This window comes from Cervus canadensis, chromosome 8 (genome assembly GCF_019320065.1).
Source record: "Cervus canadensis isolate Bull #8, Minnesota chromosome 8, ASM1932006v1, whole genome shotgun sequence".
In the NCBI taxonomy this organism is placed as follows: Eukaryota; Metazoa; Chordata; class Mammalia; order Artiodactyla; family Cervidae; genus Cervus; species Cervus canadensis.
Genome location: NC_057393.1, coordinates 69214660 through 69237328, shown reverse-complemented (window position 1 = coordinate 69237328; position 22669 = coordinate 69214660). Strand labels below are relative to the sequence as shown.

The following is a 22669-nucleotide window of genomic DNA, read 5'->3' as shown; positions in this document are numbered from 1 at the left end:
CTTGCAATAGCTGCCAGCTCGAGTGAGTAATCCTTCCTGTTGCTGACGACAATGTAAATGTACCAGTGTATAAATGAGATGTCACTTTTTCCAACAGAAATAAAAAGCTCATTAAATTATTACCATGGATGCACACACCAGTGACTACTAGAGCAGAGGTTGTAAAAATTTACATTTTTATCTACGATTCACCTTCTCTTTGCACATTATTGTTGGCCTCACTTTTCAGAGTTTCCGGAATGAAAGAAATTATTCTTATGTCAATCCCTCAACAGTAGATGATAAGCAGAAAGCAAAAGAGACCTTACCTTTCCTGTTAGGTGGCCTTTTCTTTGTTCCACACCTTCACCACATTTAATAAAAATGAGCTTGGATTTATATTTGTCCTTTAATATACCAGCTAATCAAATGAATCATACAAGATAAACATGTACCAATTCTGGGAAGAGAGATTTCATTTTATAAGCTTATACGAGCAAATGATGATGGAATACTTAATAAACATTCCAATTTAACTCCAGGTCTGCTTTGAAAATACAGAGGTTCTCTTAATTTGTATTTCACAATAAAAATCATATTATTATAATAGCCACATTTTAAATGTAGGCCAATTAAAATTACTTGAGAAATAATAATGAGAAGGACATGCTTTGAAAACTATCTGGAGGAAAATATATCCACTGTTAACAGTGGTTCTCTGGCAAAGAGAGATAAGAGCAGACCTTCACTTTTAACATTATTTAATACTGTATGTTATTTTTATTCTAAGGGGAAAAAAGCAATAAAGAGTTTTTAAAGTAGGAAAACATTGAGACATTGAAAGATTTCAGTTAGTGAAAGACAAAGAGTTCCCCTTCTTTAAATATTCAGAAGTCTTTGAAGCCTGTAAATCAATAACAAAAATATCATTTCACAGGTCCTTAAGTTAGTCTGAAATCTCTTCAGGGTCAAAGGGAAGTTAATAAAGGGTTGACTTGAAACCATTACTGTCACACATACACACACACACACACACACACACACACATACACACAGGACTGGCATGAGCACCAACCAGCGGCTTTTGATCTCAGTGACTCAATCTCTATAGCACGACCAGTCCTGCCTGCATCACCCACTGCAAAACAAGGATCTCAAAAAGCCTTAGATTTAGATTTTTTTTTATGAGAGAAATAGCTAATGTTTACTTACAAAAAACTGTCCCATTTTGTTAAATTTTTATCTTGCAGTGCTTCATAGAACAAGAAAAGTACACTGAACTATAACTGCCAACATCCATTGAGTCCTTCCCACGTGCAAAATACCTCATTTAATCCTCACAGCAGATACATGGGCTTCCCAGGTGGCACAATGGTAAAGAATCTGCCTGTCAAGGCAGGAGATGCAGGAGACTCAGGTTTGATCCCTGGGTCAGGAAGATCCCTTGGAGGAGGGCATGGCAACCCACTCCAGTATTCTTGCCTGAAGAATCCCATGGACACAGGAGCCTGGCGGGCTACAGGCAATGGGGTCACAAAGAGCTGGACACAACTCAGCAACTGAGCACACACAGAGACACAAGAGGTATGCTATTAGTCTCCCATTCTGCCAAGGAGAATGCTGAGGCTCAAAGAGGTTGCCCAAAATCAACTAGCTCATAAGTAGGAGCTAGGAGCAATGCAGACAGACAGACCTGTGTTCTTATCTACTACTCCGTCATACTACCAAATCAGTCACTTCAATGGCAATGGTTGAGACTACATTTAGCAAGCCAAAAAGGCATATTACACAAGTTTAATTTCTTCTACCTGCAGTTGCTCTACAGGCTTAGCTTTTTACCTTAATGAAATGTGTTTCAAAATCTGTCCAATATATTCTTGATTTCAGTCAAGCTAAAACCAGCATCAGGGTGAATTTTTTGTTTCACATTTTAAAGTATTTTTATCAGTAACCTTAACCCTTCTGCAAGTATGTAAAGAACTACTTAAATTTTCAGGAAGTCATGTTCATCCAAATTAAGTAAATAGATGCTTGAACATGTTTGAAAATAATTTCTATCCAAAGGTTGAATCATCTATCTATTGCAAGCCTGACAAAGGAAGATATTAATGTCTGCGTATCTTTTCATTTTAAAAAATATTTACACAGTGCAGTGTTTCTCTGAACAAGAAACCTTCAGGTACCTGTACACGAAACTCCCATCACTATGGCAACTAGAATGGCAATGATTGCAGAATGATTCATCATGTATCCTTAATGGAAATCATTTGCCATGACAGAAAAATAACTGAATGCTATGCTTCACTGGAAGAGAACCCAGTTAAAGAATAATCTGTGGTGGTGATTTTTTCAAGTGTTTATCAAATTTTTACAGTTTTATGCTAGGATATCTATCTTAGTATTAATTCTAGAAGGGTAACTAATATATGCCTCCTACGGAAATGTTCATGAATTCATTCTTTCACTGATTCAAGAAAGTTTGTGCACAAAGTAGCTGTCCTCCATGGCAGGAGCTGTGCATACTATTTTGGGCGCAAGGCATACCATTTTGAATGAGATAAGCAAGACCAGCTCCGCAGAGCCTCCAGTATAACTAATAAGCAAACGGTTAACAAGCTAACAATATAATATACAGTTGGCCGCCTGACATATGTATAGGGGGCTCTGGGTAGCTGGGACACACATGAATCCCAGAGGAAGTGATGGCCAAGCTGAGACCTGACTCGGGAGCACGACCCAGCCAATCAAAAGCAGGGCAAGGAGGCAGGCAGGCCTCAGGAATGTTCCAGGCAGAAAAAGCAATAAGTATAAAGGTCTAGAGTAGACAGCAGGACACATTAAAGAGCCAAGGTAGTTCTTTTTTTTCTTTTTTCTTTTAAATAATCCGTTAAATGCTGGGATTTTTTAAATATTTATTTTTGGCTGAGTCGAGTCTTAGTTACAGTACCCAGGCTCTTCACTGCGACACACGGGCTTCCCTTTAGTTGTGGTACACAGGCTCCAGAGCGTGTGGGCTCTTTGGTTTGCAGCACACAGACTCTCGAGATGAGGCACTCGGGCTTAGTTGTCCTGTGGCATGTGGGATCTTAGCTTCCCGACCAGGGATTGAGCCCATGTCCCCTGCATTGGAAGTCAGATTCTTAACCACCAAACCACCAGGAATGTCCCTAGGAGCCAAAGTAGTTCTGAGTAGCTGAAACATAGGGTTGTAAGCGTGGTGGTGGAGAGACAGTGAGACTGGAGGGATGTGGGGAGGGCACAACATGAAGGGGCTTAGGTCTCAAGGCCCAGCAATGACAGAGAATGAACCCCTGTTACATGTACAGTCAAGGTGTAAATATTACAGACATAAGGTAAAGCAAAAGAAGCTTCACAAAAGAGTGCATACCATATGATTCCATGTATATAAAATTTAAAACTAGGCAAAACTAACCAATGATGATAAAGATCCAACAATGGGAAAGGGTGCTGACACTGAATGGGGCATGAAAAGGGACTTTTCCTCGGGTGGTAGAAATGTCCTACCTCTTCATCTGGGCAGTGGTTAAATTGGTTATATGCAGACAAAAATTTATCAAGTTTATACTTAAACGATTTTTTCACATTTGCTTTAAGTAAGTTGCGTCTTAATAAAAAGGGGGAAAATCAAATGTGCAATGGTAAAGTTAAGTATCTAACAAAAGATAACTCTCTACACTGGAAAACAACCCATTTATACAGTCAAAGGGATCAGAGAAGATTAATTAAGAGCTTTAAGATAAGGGAAATTTTTTTTAATGAAAAGGAGTTGAGTTTTACCATTTGTGAAATGTGGAGTTAAAGACAAGTCTTAATGGGCTTTCCTGGTGGCCCCAGGGGTAAAGAATCCACCTGCTAATGCAGGAGATGCGGATTCAATCCCTGGGTCAGGAAGATCCTCCAGAGAAGGAAATGGCAATCCACACCAGTATTCTTGCCTGGGACATCCCATGGGCAGAGGAGTCTGGCAGGCTACACTCCATGGGGTTGCAAAGAGTTGGACACAACTTAGCGACTAAACAGCAGCAGCAGACAGGTCTTAATCATAATATTTTTCTTATAGAAAATATTCCGTTTAGAAAATATAGTACTTCCCTGATGGTCCAGTGGTTAAGACTCCACCCTTCCACTACAGGGGGGTGAGGGTTCAATCCCTGGCCAGGGAAGATCCCATATGTTCCAAAACGTGGCCAAAAAAAAAAATCATAGGTATACACATACTAGACATACCAATAGTATACACATATATTATAGTAGCCATAGTCATCAAATTTTAGATAGTATTACCTACTCTGAGAATAAAATCAGGGTAAGAATATACAAAAGACTTCAGCTGCATTGGTGAAGTTTTAAGCTGGGTGGTACATACATGGACACGACTGAGCGACTGAGCATGCACATGAGAGGTGAGAGGAGGATGAATAATGAGGCCAGTTTTTGACAGAGCGGCATTGAAATGTCCTCAAAAGGATATTTTCAAGAAGCAGTCAAAGCCACAGTCTGAAACTGAGGAATGAGAACTGAGTGAAGGATAAAATGGGAAGTCATCAACAAATAACTGATGATTGAAAACCACAGACTTCAACAAAATTCTAGAGAAAAAGTGGGGAGTAAGCCCAGAAGAGAGTTTAAAACCTTTTTTAAAGATTTTTTTAACGTGTTCCATTTTTAAAGTCTGTATTAAATTTGTTACAATATTGTTTCTGTTTTACATTTTGCTTTTTTTTACTGCAAGGGATATGGGATCTTAGTTCCCCAACCAGGCTTCAAACCTATACCCCATGCATTGGAAAGCAAAGTCTTAACCCCAGGACCACCAGGGAAGTCCTCAGAAGAGATTTTTAGAAGGGAACCTTAGGACAGAAGGGAAGAAGTCACAAAGGAGACAGAAAGAGCAGCCCAAGAAGTAGGAGGAAAAGCATAAGGGCATATCCTGGTAGCTAAGAAAAAGGAGTGTCAAGAAGATGAGCATGGTCAACAATTCCAAATTCTGATGCAAGCTCAGGAAAGATAAAGACTAAAAGGAGTTGGCAGCCAAGAAGTTCTTGGTGACTCTTACAAGCGCCACTTCCCAGAAAGGTGAGGAGGAAGTCAAACTGGGATAAATTGAAAATTGGCTGAAAGGGAAGTAGCGATACCAACTGTGAACTTCTTTTTCAGGAAAACTGGCTCGAAAGGGAAGTACAGAGATAGAGAAGAAGCAGGTGGGAGATATGTTAAGAAAGGATTATTGTTTTGTCTGTATTTTTTCAAGCTGAGATACACAAAAGCATTTATGCATAAATTTATGATCATGAAATTTAAAATATAAAGAAAAAACAAGTGTATGAATATATTATTATACAATATATACAGACCTATTCAGAAGAAAACACAGCAAGGTTCTCATTAAGATAACCACCTAGTTACAAACGGAAGTCACTGTTAACCTTCAGAAACTGGTGAAATGAAGCATAAAACTGGACACATTTTTTTATTCTTATTATTTTATTTACTTATCTATTTATTTATTTAGGCATGTGGGATCTTGGTTCCCCAACCAGGAATCAAACCCACACCCTCTGCATTGGAAGCATGGAGTCTTAACCACTGGACCACTAGGGAAGCCCCAACTGGACAAATTGTAAACTATGAAGCAGCACATTATAGCAGAAAGATAAATGAATGTTAAATGACTGCTATTAGAAAAAAGACCCTACCCAGTTTCCTCTTCAGCCTCCATCCAATAGTGCAAAAGCACTCTTTGGCATTAAATGAAAGAATAATTTTGAGTGTGAATAGATAAAAGAAAATGAAGCTATTATTCACTGGCTTTTTAGGTCTATATGCTATACATTTTCATGAAAAGCAACCATTATTAAATACTTACCAGCTTTGGAATTTTCAGGATGCTTGTCAGGGTGACATTCCAGGGCCCTGACCTTAAATTCTGCGAGGATTTGTTCAACCTAAAACAGAAATTAGTGTTTAAATTGAGGAATCCAACTTGAATGGCATAAAGGGAAAACTAGGGTGTCAAGTCCTTCCCAAAAAAGCCACCATGAACACCCACCTTTTTATTTTGATTCCTATTTGTATTTTGACTTTTTACTCTAAGAAATTATTTTCTCAATCACAAAATTCAGAAATTATCCAATAAACATTCCTATTCAAATAGTAGTATGTAAGGACAGTTGAACTTGCTACTGTATTTAGATGATGGCCCAAGACACCTATGAGCTCAGTATATTTAAACATTAAAAGTGGTCATATAGGTTTATCCTAACAATATATAAAAGGTGTGTTTACAAATATGAGTTCTTCAAAGGCTGTTTAGCCACCTCTGTTATTCAAGATGATTGTCCAGTTTATAAATAACCCATTATAAAGTTCTTTCTTCTTTTTTTGTCCTTTTCTTTTTTATTAAGAATTTCACACACACACACAAAAAGAATTTCACAATTGGGGATGGAGGGGTTAAATAAATGTAGTCAAAAGATACAAATTTCCAGTTAAATAAGTATTAGTGATATAATGTAAAAAATGTTACCAGTAAACAGTTTAGTTAGAAATTTTGATTGAAAAAACAGACTTCTGCCCAAACTAAAATGAGGTTTGAGGGCCATCTATGATTTTATTGGGTTTCACTCACCCATCTAATCCTTATTATCATGAATTATCAAGACTTGGCTTTATTAATTATAATTGTAATGCCAACAGCATAATGTAAAAGTGGTTATGTGGCCCTTAGTATCTGACTTTTTGTTGTTGTTTAGTCGCTAAGTCATGTCCGACTATCTGATTGCTTTGTTTTAAATCCCAGTTCTGCCCTGTCAGTGTAGGCAAGTTATATAATTTCCGTGTGCCTAGATTTCCTCATCTTTACATTTCATGAATAACGTAACTCCAGCACTTAACATAAAGCCTGATCAGAGTAAGAACTTAATAGCTATTAATTAAACATTAGTGGTTAAGTTCCTTGAACTCATTTAACTTGTTACTGGAAAAAAAGCTGAGTTTTTTGTTAACTAAGCAGTTGGAATTCAAATCCAATCATTCTTTTTGTGTTTTGGCTGGCTGCGCAGCTTGTGGGATCTTAGTTCCTCAACCAAGGATCAAACCATGGCCCTCAGCAGTGAAAGTGAGGAGTCCTAACCATTGAACTGCCAGGGAAATCCCCAAATCCCATCATCTTAACCACTCTTTTACATGGGCCAGCTCTTCAGGCTTAGGACCTATTAGCAAGTTCCACATTTACTATGCACGAATTCATGAAAGCAAATTACTTCATTTGAGAATTAAATTCTCAAGCAGTTCAGTTCAATATTGTCATAAGAATCATGGGAGAAATATTTTTATCAGCTCCATGGCATCCTTAATCAACTCTCATAAAAAAAATCTTCACTTTTACAATCAAAGACAGTGTTAGTTATGAGTATGTTTAAAGCCCAGATTGATATCTCTATTCTCTTCCATGTTAAGTATGTCCTGGGAGACCCTTGGAATAACAGGAAGAGATAGATTTCCTAGTAAGAACTATAGTTATGTTTCCTCTTGCTGGGTGCTCCCTATACCTGTCACCATGACCTGCTAATAGAACAAAGAAAATTGAGATTGGGACTTGTTTTTAAATTTTTAAATATTAAATATTTTAAAGAATCTAATAGTAAGCATTTTTTAATTAACAAGTAATTTACAAATACTCACAAACTCTCTTTGAAAAGATTTCCATCAATACAGAATATTTTTTAAAAAAAACCTTTATTCCTGGACTTTCCTGGTGGTGCAATGGATAAGAATCTGCCTGCCAATTCTATATCTGATCGGAGAAGATTCCACATGCCTCAGACCAACCAAGCCGGTGTACCACAGCTACTGAACCCATGCCCGAGGGCCTGCGAGCCACAGCTACTGAGCCTGTGTGCCACACACACTGAGGCCCACACGCCGGGAGCCTGTGCTCCTCGACAGGAGCAGCCGCAGTGATGGGAAGTCCTTGAACCACAGCAAAGAGCAGACCCCGCTCACCGCAGCTGGAGAAAGACCCCAACAAGCAACGAAGATCCAGTGCAGCCAAACATAACGTAATACAATTTTAAAAAAACTTTTACTCCTTTTCCCCTAAGATGACAGAATCCTTCAAGACACATTTTTATACACATTACATACTTATGTATATGTCTTGGGGAAATTAATAGCACAAATAGATAAAAACTATACCTATATATCAAAAGTAGAGAGTTTGGAGGTTTTGTTGTTGTTGTTTATTTCATTCCTATCCAGTTTTTAAAAATTAAGAATTGTGCATATCAGTCTAGCATTACTTTTCATATTTTACTACCACAAAATGTATCACAGATCTCCTGTGTAGGGCTGGTTCTGGGAAAACTAACCAATAAAGTGGCTTAGTTTGTCTTGGGCACACTCTATTTATCTCCTGGCATCACCACCTCATGTTCCTGGTGCCAAGTGCAGCTCATAGACAACTGAGGCCCTTCATGTCAAAGTCCACCAAATTTTGCGTTTCTGACACAATGTCCATTGGTCTGGAAAGCTGTTCCAGACCATTCTACTATCCTGTCTATTCTACTAGCCAATAAATCTACAATAAATATCAACTTTACTCATAATCAAAAAGTCAAAACATCCATGGATTATTATAACCAATGTCACTGAGGGTACAAGGAAATGAACTCACCTGTGCTTTCCTGGTAAGAATTTAAACGTTCTTTTCACATTTTTAGCAAATTTTAGCAAATTTTCTGTAAATCAATTGAGCTATACATATATAAAGCTATGATAAACCTAGACAGGATATTAAAAAGCAGAGACATCACTTTGCTGATAAAGGTCCATATACTCAAAGCTATGATTTTTCCAGCAGTCATGTACAGATGTGACAGTTGGACCATAAAGAAAGCTGAGCACCAAAGAATGGATGCTTTCAAATTATGGTCCTAGAGAAGATTCTTGACAGTCCCTTGGACAGCAAGGAGATCAAGCCAGTCAATCCTAAAGGAAATCAACCCTGAATATTCATTGGAAGACTGATGCTAAAGCTGCAATACTTTGGCCTCCTGATGCGAAGAGCCAGCTCACTGGAAAAGACCCTGATGCTGGGAAAGACTGAAGGCAAAAGGAGAAGGAGGCAGCAAAGGATGAGATGGTTAGTTAGCATCATTTGCTCAACAGACACGAGTTTGAGCAAATTCCAGGAAATAGTGAAGGACAGAGGAGCTTGGCGTGCTATAGCCCATGGGGGTCACAGAGAGTCAGACATGACTTAGGGACTGAACAACAACAAAATATATAAATCCTTTAATTTTTTTCATACTTTTCAATCCAACCATTTCAATTCTAGGAATTTGGCTAAGAGGATAATTGAAGGTAGGGAATGGATTTAGTTATAGGAAGATTCAGTGAACAAAAAGTTATACATCTTAAACAAAAACTTGTGTGCCTAGTAATAGGATATTTGTTGAAGTTAATTGTAATAGGGCTATAGGATGGCATATTTTGCAGTCATTAAAAAAATCTTCTTGTAGTAGATTTTTAATAATCTGAGAAATTTTATATAAAACATTCTATGAGAAAAAGGTAAGCTACAAAGCATTGTGTGAGGTATAAAATCTTAATGTTTTACTCAAAAGGAATTATGTAACATATATGTATATGTGTGTATATATAAAATAATGAGCAAATTCTCTAGCAGTCCAGTGATTAGGCCTCCATGCTTTCACTGCCATGGGCCTGGGTTCAGTCCCTGCTTGGGGAACTAGGATTCTGTAAGCTACACCAAATAAATAAAATAATTATAAATAATAGCCAAGATTTATTGAGACCTATTGTGTGCCAGGCACTGTTCTAAGTACTTTAAATATAGCATGTCTTTCAATTCCCACAGCAACTCTATGAGGTGGGTACTATTATTATTTCCATTTTGCAGATTAGGGAAACAAAACATAGGAAAGTAATTTTCCCAGTCGCAGAGCTAGTAAGCTGCAGAGCCAGGATTTCACCTCAGGCAGTCTGACTCCAGACACATATAAAGATAAACATATAAATATGCGTACATACATACATGTACTTATTTATACAAAATCATACATATATACATGCATAAGATGGCATGCATATATCATAGTCCCAAACATTAAGTGTTTGGGTTGGCATTTTTCCCTGTGCTCCCTTTATACTCCTCATTTCCTGATTGAACATTTATAATTTTCGAAATTAAATTTTAAAACTTAAAAGCTTCTCTTTTACATATCCTAATAGCATAGTATTTTGCTCTGTGCCAGGAAATACTCATGTGCAATAGGGACTAATTTGATTCCCACTTGAAGGGATCTTCTCCAGCTTTCCCCTGGCCATGCAAATGCCCTCTGTGTCTCCCTCCATGCATCTAAATTTTGATGCAGAATCATTTCACACCCCATCTATTCTCCGAAGTCTTTTCAGACATTCTTTCCTTAAACTTTGGTAAATGTTTCTGAACAGGGAGTATTTGTTTTCTACTCAACAGCATGGAAATCCTTCCATGGCCTTATATGTGTCATTTATTAATTTCCAACACAAGCTTTAAAGTGTAAGAACTGTATACTAAGCAAAAGAATTATGTGTGTGTCTCAGTTGTTTTAAGTAGTGTCAAAATATCAAGTTGCTTTGAAATTATAACTGTTAAATTGCTTTTGGATAGAAACAGTTCTGGTTAATTTTTTAGAGTATCAAATCAAGGAATATTTGAAGTAAAGAAAATCCAGGCAACGCAAATCAAGTAAAGAAAATGTCACAATAATAGTTTAAAAAAGCATTAAGATGTTTGTAAATGAGAAGGATGCATATAAAAAGAGGAGAAAGATAATGTATAAAAGGAATTGATAAAATTGTGACAGGTCATTTTATTTTAGATAAGTGCCTGTTATCTACACATGCTATGCCAATGAGAGAATTAGTAAACTATATCCAGAAGAAGAAATGTCAAGACCATGCTCTTACTCACCTATTTTTTACATACTCTCCTTTTAACATATGCCACAGTATACACAGAGAAATATGATTATAACTGGTCATGACAAAATGAAACTGTTATAAACATTATGAATAAACAATGGGATCATTTTTTTAGTCTGTTCAAAACTAATCTTTCTTTGTAAACTGAAAAGACAATCACATAACCACAAAAGCCTGACTAAAGAGATTTACTTAGGGGATATTACAACCTTTACTTTATAACCTAGCATGACAATATTTTTTAAAAAATCCAAATTGTGAAACTTTTCAAATTAAAGTATGTTCCTTTGATTTAAACAGTTCCTTCAAAAATTATTAGTCAAGAGTATAATTCAAAGCATGAATAACACATGATAAGCTTTCTCAATTAATATAAGTACACCACCCCTAAAGAAAACAAAAGTAACATATTACCCTAAAGAAGACATATGTAATTAAAAGAATATTATAACCTCTTTTGTGTGTGGGTGTTTAACTACAAGGTACCTAAACTAACTTCCTCAGGGTGATGAAGATAGAGATTTTAATCTTTGTGTCCAATACTGCATTCTATTTGCCAAACAAAACTAAGTACATTTTATTACTTAACTCCAGCCTTATAAAACAAAGATAAGTAGAAAACTAATTTGCTTTAAAGCATTTAATATTAATAGCTACATTTTAGTAATAAAATAAATATTTTAATACTTATATAAATATAAAACAATGTGAATATATTTAATAATGTAATAAAATATATTTCATACTCATCTAAACAACATTTAAAATGCTAAAAAAAACTGTAAATGAAATGTTTAACAATAAGAATAATCAGTTTTGGTACAATAGTAAAATAAAATACTATGCAATCATTAACCCATGTATGAAGAACCTTTAGTAGCATGGAGAAATCCTTATTATAATGTTAATGGGTAAAAAGTAAACATGTTCTTCAAAAATACATACATAGGAAAGAGTCTGGAGACTAATTTGCCAAACATTAAGAATGTTACCTTTGGGAGGTAAAATTATAAATGAACTTTCCATAATGTGAAAAACTTTTACGACCTTATAATTATCCATAGGGACCTTTAAAACATTGTTCCATTTTAGATCAAATGAACAATTACAGAGTTGTCACGTATTTTGTTTCAGAAGCCACAGTTTAAAGAAGTAATTCCTCTTACACAATTTGAATTATTAACACAAAAGGATGTTTCTTGGTTTAAATAATTTAACTGCTCATGTAAGACTACATATTTTAATGAAACATTTAAAAATCATTACTAGAAAATTAAATTTCATCTCAATTACAGTGTAAATTACCATAATAAAGATATAGCTTATGTATATACTGTGAAACACTGCCAATAGCAATTACAATAAAATTTCAAATATATATTTTTAGTATATTTGAAAAAGAGTCTATGACCATGTGTCAGAATACACATATTCAATCAGAAAAGTCCAGAAAATTGAAAGAGGACACTATTCAAGTAAAGACCCAACACTCTATTTTAAGTCCTTAACTTTCTCTGAGCCAAAAAGAGCTTTAAAATAATACATGATTAGATTTTTAGGCAACGTGACTAAAAGTTCAAAATTTTAAAACCTTAAATAAAACTTGAAATACTGTTGTGAAAAAGAACAGCATTATTCATTGCTTACCGAAGACAGTTCATCACATCCCAGTAACGTGTAGTAATCTTCAGTATCTTCCGACTTGTAATTCAGTATCGCATCCATTGAGATGACTAAACCAGTTTTTCTTCCCTTTGAAACAAGAGGCACAATGAACTGAGAATTAACAGGAAACGCCTTTTGAGATCTGGTTCACAGCAGTTAACTAGATTTAAGGCTGGCCACAGTCAGCACGGCTGTCATCCGAGACCTTTGTAAACTCTGGCTTTCATTGGCTGTTTATACAAGAGAAAAGAATAGCCCACGTGCGGAACTGTTGCAGTGCTGGCTGGGATCTGTAGTTTGAGTTTATGTAAGTGATGCAAACGAACCATTCCTTTTAGAAGTTGATAAACACTATCCATTTTTACATACTCCTCAAATTGGCCATTTTTTCACCTCTGATATATTTTCACCTTTTTCTTCTTAAGGGATAGAAAAAAATTTGAAGCATTATGGTAAAATCTTAGCGTTTGTTAAATAGGAGTAGTGAACACTTTTCTGAGTGTTAAGAATATTTCATAATTTTTAAAACAGTTTAAGAGTAGACAGGCTTCCATGGTGGCTCAGACAGTAAAGAATCTGCCTGCAATGCAGGAGACTAGGGTTCGATTCCTGGGCCAGGAAGATCCCCTGGAAAAGGAAATGGCAATCCATTCCAGTATTCTTGCCTGGAAAATCCCAAGGACAGAGGAGCCTGGAGGGCTACAGTCCATGGGGTCACAAAGAATCAGACACGACTGAGCAACTAACACACACAAGAGCAGAAAGAAATAGACTAAGAGATCATTTGATAATTCATTTGATCATCTATTCATTCAACAAATATTTACTGAGGACCTATTTTGTGTTTAGCACGATTGTAAAAAAAGATGTGGTAAACAGTTCTTAGGGAGCTTACAGTGTAACGGAGGGAGGCAGACAAGACACATGCTAACAAAGAGGATTATTTAAAACAGTGACTTGTGGGACTTCCCTGGCAGTCCAGTGGTTAAGACTGCACTTCCAATGCAGAGGAAGAGAGTTTAATCCCTGCTCCAGAAACTAAGATCCCACATACTGCATGGTGGAGCCAAAAAAAAAGAATGTGTACAAAGATACAGCAATAATGATAGTTCTCATTACCAATTAACAATAATGAAAGTTTTGTAGAAAAATTAACTGTCCAACATTCACTTAAATAATGATCCACATACAGTAGTATATCATGTAGTCATTTTAAAGATGTAGAAACATATTTAATACCTGAGAAATGTTCACACATAGGTGAAAAAAAGGTAACAAGCAATACATATTATGTAAACATTCACTGAGCATTGAGACTCGTGCACATTACTGGGCATAAGTTATATCTCAATTTAAAAAGGAAGAAATACAAAATTTAAGTTTTAGAAGTATGGTATGATTCCTGTTTTATAAATATACAGCTCTTCCTCAATTTGGCACGGGGTATTGACACCATAAACCCATCCTAAATCAAAAATGCATTTAACCCAACTATCCTACTGAATATCATAACTGAGCCTAGCCTACCTTAAATGTGCTCAAAACACTTACATTAGCCTACAAGTGGGAAACAGCATCTAACACAAGCCTATTTAATAATGAAGTGTTGAATATTTCATATAACTTATTAAATACCTGAGTATCATACCACAAGTCCCTGGCCCAGGAAAAGATCCAAATTCAGAATTCAGAGTACCATTTTTACTGTACTCATATTTCTTTTGCACTATCATAAAATTGAAAAATCCTAAATTGAACTATTGTATATTAGGGACTATCTGTATATGGTATGTATATTTATGAAACTTGCAAAACCATATACACCAGGTATTAGAGTCACAGGTGATTTATATTTTATTCTTTTTCCTCATCTATGGTTTCTAAGATAAACATATATTATTCTAGTAATAAGAACAAAGCAACAAAAAATAAGTCAGTAAAAACTGCAAAATGCCAACTATCACATAGCTATTATTTACTGACTTAGAAAGGGTGACAATTCAGAGGGCCTTATTCAAGAATCTGTTTTTCAGTTGGTTCGGTTTGCCTACTGCATGTTGTAAGCCAATTTATTCACTCTTCAATAGGGCCTCCCTGGTGGCTCAATGGCAATGAATCTGCCTGCCAATGCAGGAGACCCAGGTTTGATCCCTGGGTCAGGAAGTTTCCCTGGAGAAAGAAATGGCAACTCACTCTAGTATTCTTGCCTGGAAACCCCATGGACAGAGGAGCCTGGCAGTCTACAGTCCATGGGGTGGCAAAAGAGTCAGACACGACTAGCAACTAAAACAACAGGAACAATTCACCCTCCGAAGCACCCTACGCTGTGCTGCAGTTGGACAAAGAAGGAAATTAATCCGGCCATCGAAGAACTCCCCCATCACGTGTGTCTTGCTCACTGTAGGTCAACTGTTGTCTCAAGTGATCCTTTCCTTACAGGAGTCACAGTGCAATGAAGACACTGCTGAACCCTGCTCCTTACTCCTTGAATAGAACTATGCTCTAATTACAACACCTGACATATCAGAAAATTAATTTAGTTGAGAATGCAAGATTAACTCAAACTAAGCTTTAGCATGTTACCTGTGATGTAAAAGTCGCTCAGTCGTGTCCGACTTTTTGAGACCCCATGGACTATACAGTCCATGCAATTCTCCAGACCAGAATACTGAAGTGGGTAGCCTTTCCCTTCTCCAGGGGATCTTCCCAACCCAGGGATCGAACCCAGGTCTCCCACATTGCAGGTGGATTCTTTACCAGCTGAGCCACAAGGGAAGCCCAGCATATTACATAATCAAATGCTAAACTGTGCGGTTTAGAGGGAAAATTTAAAAGAAATCCATAGAAGCATTTACAGAATAAATGAAGAGGAGGAGGAAGGGACAAAATGCATAAGCTGTTGTAGGAAAAATATTCAGAGAAAAGTGAAGAAAACAACTTTACAGTGGAGTGTGTTAAAGAGAATAACATTTGAGACCAGTACTGAAGATGAGGGCCAGAACATGGAGAGCCCTGAGGATCAGGCAGAGGACACCGAACAAGTGTGGAGGCAACAGCGAACTGCTGTAGCTTCTTAAGCATGTGCCATGTTAAAAGTGAAGGTTTAAGATTAATCTCCAGGGGATCTTTTCGACCCAGGGACTGAACCCACGTCTTCTGCTTGGCAGGCAGATTGTTTACCACTGAGCCACTTGGGAAGCCCTTAATGGGCACTACATGCACATACAACAAAACTTTAAAGCTATAAAAGGGTAGGCATGAAAGGTACGGGTCCCTCCCTCCTTGGGTCTTCCAGCCACCAGTTTTATTCCCTGGAGGTGACCAAGATAACCACTGCCAACTGTCTCTTTTTTGCATTCATTTTATGCAGTTACATATGTGTGTGTGTGTGTGTGTGTGTGTGTGTGTGTATGTGTGTTTTTAATTTTTTTAATCTCAATTCCTTGGTGTCAGACACTTCAAATCTTCAGCTCTAATAAAAAATACTGCACTGAATACTCTTGTTCTTAAGTTCATTCACTCATGTTGGCACATCTTTTAGAAAAGAAAGCTAACATATGTAAGTCAATAGGGATTTACTGAGAGCCTATTGGCTATATACTTCCACAGTACCTGTAGTTTTTGCTTTTTTTTTTTTTTTAAAGAATTCTGATAATTTCTTTTACTCACCCTACATCCTATAACTGAGTTTTACCAAAATTTTTATTTCATGTAAACATAATGTATGTGGCAGAATAAAATCAACTAAAGGTTTTCATTCCTTTCTTTAATAACCTAAAATTAAGCAGTTCTACAAATAGAATACACCTGCATCATATTGTGTTATTTATCATATTATTTACTAAACTGTGGCCTACATGTTTGACACCTTGGCTCTGAATGGTTCCCTCCTTAGTGCCCTCAACTCACAGCACCCCTTAGGATAAAGGTAAGGATTAAAAAGAAAGAGCTCATAATTCAATAAGTACCCAGCTGAAGGTGTTCTTTATGTTGTGAGGTTACAGTTTTACATGGCATTACTGGTTATTTTCCTCATTTGGATATTTCCACATTTATTTTCACTGTCAGAATTCAGTAAAAAGCTCCTTCCCATCTTGTTTTAAGCCTCTGAGGTTTTGCTATTTTTATTAATAATAGTACTGAATGACTTGGTTACAAGCTCATATCCCAAAAATAAAAATATTGATTGTAACAACTTTGCATGGCAATAGATGGTAACTAGACTTACTGGCGGAGAAGGCAATGGCAACCGACTCCAGTACTCTTGCCTGGAAAATCCCATGGATGGAGGAGCCTGGTGGGCTGCAGTCCATGGGGTCGAGAAGAGTCGGTCACAACTGAGCGACTTCACTTTCACTTTTCACTTTCATGCATTGGAGAAGGAAATGGCAACCCACTCCAGTGTTCTTGCCTGGAGAATCCCAGGGACAGGGGAGCCTGGTGGGCTGCCATCTATGGGGTCGGACAGCCTATGGGGTCAGTCTATGGGGTCGGACAGAGTCGGACACAACTGACTCGACTTATGAGCAGCAGCTGCAGCAGACTTACTGTGGTGATTATATAAAAATGTCAAATCTTAGGAGTTCCCTGGTGGCCTAGCGGTTAGAATTCGGTGCTCTCACTTCCTTGGCCCAGGTTCAGTCCTGACTGGGGAACTGAGTTGCCACAAACCACACAGTACGGTAAAGAAAAAAAAGTCAAATCACTGTGTTGTACACTTGAAACTTATATATTACTGCATGTCACAAATAACTTAGTTGTATATATTTAAATATATATTAGTATATTTATATGTGTTCTTAGTTGCTTCAGTCGTGTCCAACTCTTGGCGACCCCGTGGACTGTGGCCCACCAGGCTCCTTTGTCCATGAGCTTCCCCAGGCAAGAATACTGGAGTGGGTTGCTATAGCCTCCTCCAGAGAATCTTCCTGACCAAGGGATCAAACCCTCGTCTCTTATGTCTCCTGCACTGGCAGACAGGTTCTTTACCACTAGCGCCACCTATATATTTTTACATAAAATGTTGAGTTTGATTAAGTCTTGATGAAAATGAATACAGTGTGATTTTATAATCAGAGAAAAAGAAAATCTTAAAAGGAAGTGCCCAACCATACATCCTCATGTTTTTCTTGTTATAAAAACGGGCTTCCCTGGTGGCTCAGTGGGCCAATGCAGGAGACACCGGTTTGACCTGTGGTCTGGGAAGTTCCCACGTGCCACGGAGCACTAAGCCCATGTACCACAACAATCGAGCCTGTGCTCTAGAGCCCGAGAATCACAATTACTGAGCCCACAGGCCTCAGGACATAGTATTCTAAGGTTTTAACAGAAAAGTAGAAAACTTGCCTCCTATCTCCCTCTGCCTAGAGGCAAATATGGTAAAACATTTAGCTATTTCTTCTTGTATTTTTCACCATGTTTTTAAATGATGTTTATACTTCAGCATTTCTTTTAAGTTCAACATATTGCACCACTGTATCCACACTAAGATCAAACAATAGCAAAATGACAAGAATACATTATCCAGGCCTGAATAAAAGCCTAAGTCTCTTTCACCAGGGAGACAATCCGCCCCCCCGCCAAAAGATGACTTTGGGGTCATACTTGTATATATTACATGTGAATGTAGTATATATGGTGGTGGTGGCAGCTTAGTCACCCAGTTGTGTCCGAGTCTTTAGACCCCATGAACTGTGGCCCCCCAGGCTCCTCCGTCCATGGGATTTCCCAGGCAAGAGTACTATAGTGGGTTGCCATTTCCTTCTCCAATATAGTGTATATATTATATATAAAATAGACAAATGCTTACATGTAATACTTAACTTTCATTATTTAGCTATATATAAAATGATCCAATGATCTATAATATTCAGCTTTTTAAATTTACTTAAACCTATATATTTAAAATACTATATTTTGAAAGACTGTATTAATTTAAGAAGAGTGCTGTTCTTCCACTGTATGAGAAACTCTGTAAGGTTACAAGTATAAGGTATCTACATTTTCTTCTAAAGGATGATTTGGGGGAAAAGTCTGCTTTATATTTGAACATACACAACTCTCTCTCAATTAGGGAATTCTACTTCAATCATTCATAATTTTAAAAATCATTTTCATACTTTTTTATTTTTTAAGTTGTATAATGATTAGAAGTCTTCATTATTTTAATAAATATTAAATAAATAATACTTTATATAAATATAGTATAAACACATAAATAATAACAACCTTTTGGGGGTATTGTTTGAAAAAGCAATAATATAAGGTAAGCATGTATTTGGAGAAAAGCAGAGTACCACTTATTTATTTCTACTGTTTTCCCCAAAACTAACCTTTAAACTTGCTGCAGCATCTTATGGTAGGGTATATTTTTAATGGTCACTGGGTTTTTCTCTCTAATGATAAAAGTAATAAAAATCACGTTGGGGCCATTGGCTAGTATTTTGAAAAAATGATGAAGCTAGAGCCGTTCCTCCTTAAACGAAAGTAAGTTACAGATAACCAAATAACCCAGAAGCTATAGGATAAAATTAATGAACATGACTGTACAAAATTTACGCAGATGTGTAGTGACAAAAAAAAAATACAAAAGCAAAATCAGAAAGTAGGTAAATAATGTACAAGGAAAAAAATTTCATAATTCCCATAACAGACAAAAGGCTGAGTTCCCCAGTTTACAAAAAGTACAAAAAAAATCAGTAAGAAAAAGATTAACAACCCAATACAAAACTGGATTAAGGATATGATTACTTTCAGAAATATAAATAGCCATTAAATGTATCAAGAAAAGTGCAGCCTCATTCATAATTATGAAACTGCTAATCACTCAAAGGAAGATATATTGTTTACTTCTCAGAGAGGCAAAATTTCTAAAGTTGATGATACCCAAAGCTAGAATAGAAGGGAGGAAGCAAACACCTTCATACATCGCTGGGTACTACTATAAATTGGTGTATGTGTGCTCAGTTGTGTCTGACTTTGCAACCCTATGGACTGTAGCCCACCAGGCATCTCTGTCCCTGGGATTCTCCAGGCAAGAATACTGCAGTGGCTTACCATGCCCTCCTCCAGGGAATCTTCCCGACCCAGAGATCGAACTTGTGTCTACTGCACTGTCAGGTGAATTCTTTACCACCTAGCCACTGGGAATTCCAGTGTAAACTGGTACAGTTTAGCAATTTGTTGATATTTGTAAACTTTTATAAAGCATATATCTCCTTGGCTGGATAATTTTTCTCTACAAATTTACCCTGTGGATTTACACCAAAATATGTTCAGGCAGTCATTGCAAAATTGTTTGCAACAGAAAAAAGCTGGAAACAATCAAAATGTCCCTCAATGGGATGGTGAAGAAGAGATCAATGGATGAATAAATTATGGTATTTCTGTTATCAACCACCAAAAAAAGAGTAAGATAGCTCTTTTTGTGCAGTATGGAAAGATCTCTAAGAGGAATTATCAAATGAAAAAGAAAGTTTAAGAAGAGTATGATGTCATTACCTCTTTTGCATACTCTTTCATAATTCATATATTTGTTGACAAAAAAAAAAAAAAAACCTGTATAAGTGGACCCCTGCATTTCAAAGCCCGTTTTGTCCAAGGGTCAACTACATGTACATTTGCACCTGATTTTTTTCTTTAAAAATCGAATATGCGGATTCCTTTTAAGGGAGGGAGCTGAGCAGGTACAGAAAGCCTTTACTTTCAGTTTACATCTTTCTGAACTGTTAGTGTGAAGTTAATATAGTCATCCTACCACTTTTGTTTTCTATGCTTTTTATTCTATTTAATAACTTGTATCTATTTACTTACTGGCCCGGCTTTCGAGATCTTAGTCCCCACACCAGGAATGGAACCCAGGCCGCCTACAGTGGAAGCAGGGAGCCCCACCCACTGCACCCGCAGGGAATTCCTTTGGGATGCTTTTTAAAAAGAACAAATATAATTTAATTTACACGTGCTGGTTAAAAAGAAAGAAAAAAATTTAACTTAAAAAAAATACATATACCAAATATAGAAATCACATAGAGCTTTTCAACTTAGCGAAAGCTTTTTCCATGTGGCCCGTCAGAGACCCAGCCTCGGAACCAGAAAAACCTCCCAGTCTTCTACGACCCAGGCGGCGACTGCCGTCCCGGGACTACAGCTCCCACAAGACATCGCGGAAATTGGCGTATAAAAGGAGCGACAAAGGACAGCCCAGTTACTTCCGGTCTCCCGGAAATATCCCTCCGGAAATGCCTTTTTTTTTTTTAAACACAGATTTCAAAGGCTTTTAAGCGAGGGAAAAAAAAAAAAATAAGCTATAAGAGCCCAAACGGAAAGTCTAAAAAAGTTTCCGAGCCCCAGGAGCTCCGAGCGAGAACAGAAATTAGGCAGCCCATAGAAATTAGGTGGGCTCCACGCGGACAACTCTCAGAGTCGTTCTTAGACTAGCAGCTCTCTTAGCAGCTACTCCCTTTTCCTTCCAGTCTCGCGCCAAGTTCTGCTATGCAGAACGAAATCGGTACCTTCCCCTTGCGGTCCTTCGGAACCCGAATTTCCAAGACGCCAAAGCCCAAGTTCCAGAAAGTGCCTGCAATCATTCGTTCTGATTTCCCACAACACGGGCCCCCGCTCGCTGCTCAAGCTGGGGTTTGAACATCAGCTGAGAGCTGTGATTAAAAACGGAATCTCATTTCTGATTTAGCTCCTACCTCTCAATGTCTTTTCTTCAGAATCTGCTGCTCCGTTCCAGCGTAATATCCAGTGGAAAGAAAACGGAACCTGCCAAGACCTTAACCTCACTCTTTCAGGCCTGGCTGCCAGGGCAAAAGAACATTCTGAGACAGGATATGTTTTTAAAAAAAGAAAAAGTCTTTCTGTTAAATCAGACATAAAATAGAATCTGTAAATGATTCGTTAAAGGCTGTTGAAACATTGCTTTGAAGCTTCAGTCAAGTGCAAAGTGCAGTGACAAATGCTAGTAATCCCCTTGTTAATGTGTGCAGATATTGATAGTGGGGGACAGAGGATAAAAGGGAACTCTGCTTAATTTGGCTGTGAACCTAAAACTGCTCTTCAAAGTTATTTATTAATTTTAAAAATAAAATAACAGTAACGACAGAAAGAATAATCACCATTATTGAACTCCTACTGTATGCCATGGATAAAGCTAGCATTTGAACTATGCTGTGTCTGACTCCAAAGCTCTTTGTGAACATAATCCATAAAAGCACTGCATCAGATTATTTGGCCAGAATTTCAGCATTTCAGAAAACGCACTTGACAAGGCTGTTAGGAAACCTGATTTCTAGTAGTTGAGCCACACTGCCTCGATTTGTGAAGGAGAATTCAAGACCAGAGCAAAGATTCTCAAACTTAAAAGTGCACATGAATCACGTGGATTTGGTGAAGATGCGACTTCTGCTTCAGGATGTCTGGGAGAGGTCTGAGATTCTGCATTTCTGACACGCCCCCAGCTGAAGTCTCTGTTAATCCAGGAATAGCAAAGGACGGGATGACCTCTGAGATCCTTTTAAGTTCTTTTTTTTTTTTAATTTTTTATTTTATTTATTTATTTTTTTTATTAGTTGGAGGCTAATTACTTCACAACATTTCAGTGGGTTTTGTCATACATTGACATGAATCAGCCATAGATTTACACGTATTCCCCATCCCGATCCCCCCTCCCACCTCCCTCTCCACCCGATTCCTCTGGGTCTTTTCAGTGCACCAGGCCCGAGCACTTGTCTCATGCATCCCACCTGGGCTGGTGATCTGTTTCACCGTAGATAGTATACATGCTGTTCTTTTGAAACATCCCACCCTCACCTTCTCCCACAGAGTTCAAAAGTCTGTTCTGTATTTCTGTGTCTCTTTTTCTTCCTTTTAAGTTCTAACACTCAGCATGGATCATTCTTTCCCCCTCTAATCTTAGCACCTTTGCTCTTAAGGAAATATGGAAGGATATGTCAAAAAGGAGAATGACTGAAGTACAGATTCCTATCTGAAGCCAAAATATGAAAATTAAAAA

General features: G+C 37.3%; 1 protein-coding gene across 1 annotated transcript in view; it reads right to left on the bottom strand.

The window, feature by feature from the left end:
• Positions 1 to 21504, bottom strand: part of DNAJC12 (DnaJ heat shock protein family (Hsp40) member C12) — a 40823-nt gene extending 19319 nt beyond the window's left edge. The window contains exons 1-3 of the mRNA XM_043476811.1: positions 21351 to 21504; positions 12637 to 12741; positions 5867 to 5945 (exon numbers count right to left, since the gene is read on the bottom strand). Coding sequence (XP_043332746.1) covers positions 5867 to 5945; positions 12637 to 12714 — 157 coding nt within the window. The 5' untranslated portion in view covers positions 12715 to 12741; positions 21351 to 21504. The remainder of the gene's footprint in view (positions 1 to 5866; positions 5946 to 12636; positions 12742 to 21350) is intronic.
• Between the last annotated feature and the right edge of the window lie 1165 nt (positions 21505 to 22669).